The sequence below is a fragment of the Limulus polyphemus genome, unplaced genomic scaffold (assembly GCF_000517525.1).
Source record: "Limulus polyphemus unplaced genomic scaffold, Limulus_polyphemus-2.1.2 Scaffold1388, whole genome shotgun sequence".
In the NCBI taxonomy this organism is placed as follows: Eukaryota; Metazoa; Arthropoda; class Merostomata; order Xiphosura; family Limulidae; genus Limulus; species Limulus polyphemus.
In genome coordinates, this window is record NW_013666998.1 from 116,577 (window position 1) to 122,036 (window position 5,460).

The 5,460-nt window shown below is 31.5% G+C and overlaps 1 protein-coding gene across 1 annotated transcript in view; it reads left to right on the top strand.

Moving 5' to 3' along the window:
* The window catches only part of LOC106463375 (uncharacterized protein ZK1073.1-like), a 128,825-nt gene that overhangs the window by 31,456 nt on the left and 91,909 nt on the right, over positions 1–5,460 (top strand). Inside the window, exon 2 of the mRNA XM_013923397.2 lies at positions 4,114–4,164. Within this exon, the coding sequence (XP_013778851.1) occupies positions 4,114–4,164 (51 nt within the window). The remainder of the gene's footprint in view (positions 1–4,113; positions 4,165–5,460) is intronic.

Genomic DNA, 5,460 nt, shown 5'->3' on the forward strand with positions numbered 1-5,460 from the left:
AAACATAATAATAAGAAATGTTCATTGTTGTAAACGAAATAATAATTTGATCTAAGTAAGAGTTTTTTTTTCTTCCTCCCGATCTGTAAAAAAAAAAATCCTTACGTGATAGAAACAAGTGAATATTATTTGCGAAATCTGCGTAGTTGGATTATGGAAAATCCGTTATTAAAACAAAAACTACTTTTATGAAGTTTAAATTCGCAGGCCTGTGTTAACTAATAATAAGCGATATTCGTTTTCATTCATTTATTATCCAATGATCATTGATATTTATTCATCTATTACACAATAATATTCGTTTTCGTTTATTCACCTGTTATCTTTTTCATTTATTATCCAATAATAATCGGCATAAGATGTCGAGCCTTACTGTATATAACAACAATTTTCTTTCATAAATGATAACCATAAATCAAAATAAATTCCTTACAAATTACTTTTGAAGCGCATTAACGTGGCTGTAATAAGGATAGTCATATTAATATTCGAGACAAGCGAAATTTAATTAGTACGTACAATTTAATTTAATATTTTAAATTATCCATATGAATGAACAAGAAATATCATAAATTTTACAGATGTGAATGGACTTCGCAGTGTTATATTTTTAAATCTGTTGTGTTGTTATTAGTGTAAAATGTAACTTTACGTTGAGGTTAATTAGTGCATCTGTGTTGAATATGTTGATAAAAAAAAAACCGAAAACAATGAAACTGATTTCTTTGTTTTCCACAGTCGTTAAACTAATTCAACTGATACACTTCTAATGATTTGAAAGGTAATTGTGGGATTAAGAGAGAAATAACGGCAAGTTACACAAAATTAAGGAGTGTAAAACTGGGGTCAACAAGATAACCATCGACACTCTCTCTTGCTGCTCCCCGATCCCCACAGTGGGTTTTGAATCATAGGTTTGACCAGAAATTATATCGTCCAAAAGCTCAAAATCACTAATTAGTGCTACAACATATATATCAAGATTACTTGTTAATACTAAAGAGTTCAAGACTGTGATTGCCTCCTGTACTAATACTATAGGAAGAGCCAATGATTGAAGGGCAACTATAAACCTGTAAAAGCGCCACCAACCAGCCAAGAAAACAGAATAAAAACAAACAATATCGTTTGCACATATACAAGAAATGTACACACACATCTGTATATCTTATATTAAGAAGTGAGTCTTATTTAACATCGTATTTAAAACATACCACTCATTCCTCACAGTGGGTATAAATAAGCAAAATTGTTGGGCAGTGACAACTTCTAGCAGACGTCTTTTTATTGGCTCCTGTAAAGGATATTGGAATGATTTATTATGTAGGGGTTGGCAGAGGCGAGACTTTAAGGCGCGAAAACGATGAGTAGACTACTTTTCGTTCACTGTTATTTATGTATTTTCTGAATTTTATTAGTCATTCATTCTTGGAGGCATTTCATCGACTTTTTGGGGAATGTGTAATCGTTTCAAACCATTTTTTGAATATATTTAATCTTATTGGAAGGTATATATATACTAATATGTAAACACACGTGTATATAAATATTCGTTATTTGTGAGTACAGCTTAAAAAATTTGATTGTCCAATTAAAAGTAGAATAAATTCACTTAAATAAACACACACTTTTTTGCGAAAAATATTTTAGTTTGAGAGTTGTTCAAAGAAAAGTTAAATTTATGTTTTAACTTTCGAATCCTGATATGACATACTTAACACAGAGAAAAGGGAAATGATTTACTGTGTATTTGTACGAAAAACGTTCGATCCAGATTCACATCGATTTCTTCGAAAAGCGCTATTTTAATTGAACAAGTATGATATTAATGTACGTGCGCTTGCCCAGATCAGGCTATGACTGTTATGAATCTGTAAAATCAAAATTAACTTGAATTTCGAAAGTGCAATCTGACAGAAGTTAAGAGAAAAGTTCTAATATATAAATATACGCTTAACTACTTTGTGAATCGTTAGGTGTGCACAAATGCTCTTAAAATTTATGTTTTAAAAACGGTTTTGTTTTTCGGTGGGGTGTGAAACCTTTGTTGGTGATGGTGGTGTTCTGAGAACAATTTTCATGAGTCAAGAACTGGAGACGTTACGAGTGTATAGGATTTTTTTATAAGAATAATTCTGATGTGTAAAATACAGAGATATTACACTTGTATAAAATTATGCTATGAGAGTAATTCTGATGTGTAAAATACCGGATACATTATTACGGTTCTATAGGATTTTTTTATAAGAATAATTCTGATGTGTAAAATACAGAGATATTACACTTATATAAAATTATGCTATGAGAGTAATTCTGATGTGTAAGATACCGGATACATTATTACGGTTCTATAGGATTATGCTTTTTTATTACGTTTATTTAACTCAGAAGATTGATACTGAAGAGCCTGAAAAGAATCAGTTGTAGTAGAGCTTGTCTTAACACATAAGGAGTTTCGTACCATAAACTCATCTTTTTTTTTTTTACAGCGCAGAAATGTAGAGCACTTATGAAAATACTTTTCTCTCTCTCTCTCAAAAGAAAAAAAAAAACAAACGAAAAAAAAAAACACAGATGCACGCAATATTTTAGTTCCAAAGCAATAATTTTTTCATATAAAATTGATAAACCTATCAGATATTTCTACAAACACTTGATGAATGTTAAAAGTGTTATTCTGTTCGTGTTTGTTTGTTTATTGAATCTTGCGCAAAACTACACGAGGGCTATCTGCGTTAGCCATCTCTAAGTTAGCAGTGAAGGACTAGAGGGAAAGGCAGCTAGTCATCACCACCCACCACCAACTCTTGGGCTACTCTTTTACCAACGAATAGTGGGATTGACCGTCACATTATAACGTCCCCACTGCTGAAAAAGCGAGCATGTTTGGTGGAAGGGGGATTCGAACCGGCGACTCGCAGATTGCGAGTCGAGCTCCCTAACCACCTGGCCATGCTGGGCCTATTCTGTTCTTATGGAAGGCATTAATTACTATGCACGCACATTATATAAAATGATTAACAATAAAAATGGATCCCATATAACTCTTGCGTTTTACAGTAAATTTCATTATCTGTTACTACTGGGAGTAGTTCAAATTATGTATTGTGTATTATTTCTTCCCTATATACGTAATAATTCGAACACTTGCTTTCTCTTTATAATGGACTTGTCTGATCACTTAACAAATCCTTAATCCTTTTGACTAATCTTACGAATTAACAATTCTTTAATCCTTTTGGACTAATCTTACGAATTAACAATTCTTTAATCCTTTTGGACTAATCTTACGAATTAACAATTCTTTAATCCTTTTGGACTAATCTTATGAGTTAACAAATCTTTAATCCTTTTGGACGAGTCTCATCACTTAACAAATCTTAAATTATTTTGATTCTCAAAGAAGTATATTTAATTTCCGATTAATCCTGCTTGAAAGTTCATTATCATCTCCCTAAGTAAAGAAGTCGACTGGAATGGGTCAAACTTTAAAAATTAATCTTTGTGAAAGAAAATTTAAAATATAACTTCAAGTTAAGGCGCCAGGAGGATTCGATAAATACTGTTTAGAAGTATACTGATAATCTTTATATATAAAGAAGTCGACTGGAAAGGGTCAAAGGTATAAAAATTAAATCAATGTGAAAGACGCCTTATAGATGGCTGTTTAAAGTGGGCGAACGGGCTTGGTAGTTTTTTTTAAGGATTAGGACGTTGCGTTATATTGTTTCTATGAATTTTATTTTCAACGCTATTATTGTCCTAGCAGGATTTTAGTGATCATTACAATTATAATGAACATATAGAATTCCTGTTACGAACATGGTGAAAATTGGATAGCAAATTGATTAAAATTTTATTTTTCAATAAAAATAACGAGGAGTACAGGATTTCTTTATATTTTGAAAGCATTTCGCTATTATTAGGGAAAAAATATTGCTGAAAATGAGAACAATACGAGATGACAGAATTCCCAGAAGCTAAGTCATATAGATATATACATGTCCTTAAAAATGTTTGCAGGCAATAATTACACATTGTTTTGTTTTTTCATCTGTAATATTCTTATATTTTCACCTATATTTTAATACATATTGTTGTTTCTTGTTTCAGAGATATGAAATACTGACTCAGAACTGTGGAAAACTGGCGGTATACGTACAGGTAAACAGAGAATTTTTATGCTTGAGATATATATATTTATAGATTATAGTATAGATAATAATTTAACATTAGCTTTGAACCATTTCAACCATCAATATATTCCCTGTTATCACAATTTGTTGGATTAATTCCCTTGTCACATTTTGTTGTGATTAAGGTATTTGTTGCCACATTTGTTGTAATTAAGGTATCTGTTGCTACATTTTGTTGTAATTAAGGTACCTGTTGCTACATTTTATTGTAATTAAGTTACCTATTGTCACGTTTTGTTGTGATTAAGTTACCTGTTGTCACATTTTGTTGTGATTAAGGTACCTGTTGTTACATTTTGTTGTGATTAAGTTACCTGTTGTCACATTTTGTTGTGATTAAGGTACCTGTTGTTACATTTTGTTGTGATTAAGTTACTCGTTGTCCCATTTTGTTGCGATTAAGTCTCTTGTTGTGATTAAGTTACCTGTTTTTACATTTTGTTGTGATTAGGAAAATTCTATAATGACGTGAAAAGAGATTAAGTTTCAAGTTGTGTAATATTTGTGCAGCTGCGTTTTAGACGAAACAGAATATTTCTTTGTGTAATTTATTTGAATGTTGTATTGTTTACAACAGAGGCAATTTGTGTGTTACATTCTAGAATTTCAATGAAATGGGAAAACCAAAGCGTAATGAGGAAACTTATTAAAATTGTCATTAATATTTTTCAACCTGTAATGTGCCTTCGATATAAGCATTAACCTACCAAAATTATAAGTCTCCAGAAAATTCGCCCAGTATAGCGCAAACTCCCCCTCCTCTACGTAGTCTACACGTGACTGATAATCGAAACATCCAACTCAACAGAATCTTGTACAAAATTTATTGATTTTCTAACATTCAAACATTTCACTAAATCGGTTTCATTTTCATTAAATGATTTTATATAAATGTTCACAAAAAATATTCGACATTGGGTGAAATATTGTGCGCATAAAAAAATAAAAATAATATTGACACAGTAGAAGTATTGAAATGAAATTTTCTATTTCATGGCTGTTGCGGAAAGCCTTACGAAATACAACCGTCTGTAAACCAATTACAAACTTCTTAGACGTCATATCACGTCACAAACATTTTTTTAAAGATTTTATGTAAAAATATTTTATTGTTTGTTTTGAATTTCGCGCAAAGCTACACGAGAGCTATCTGCGCTAGCCGTCCCTAATTTAGCAGTGTAAGACTAGAGGGAAAGCAGCTAGTCATCACCACCCACCGCCAACTCTTGGGCCACTCTTTTACCAACGAATAGTGGGTTTGACC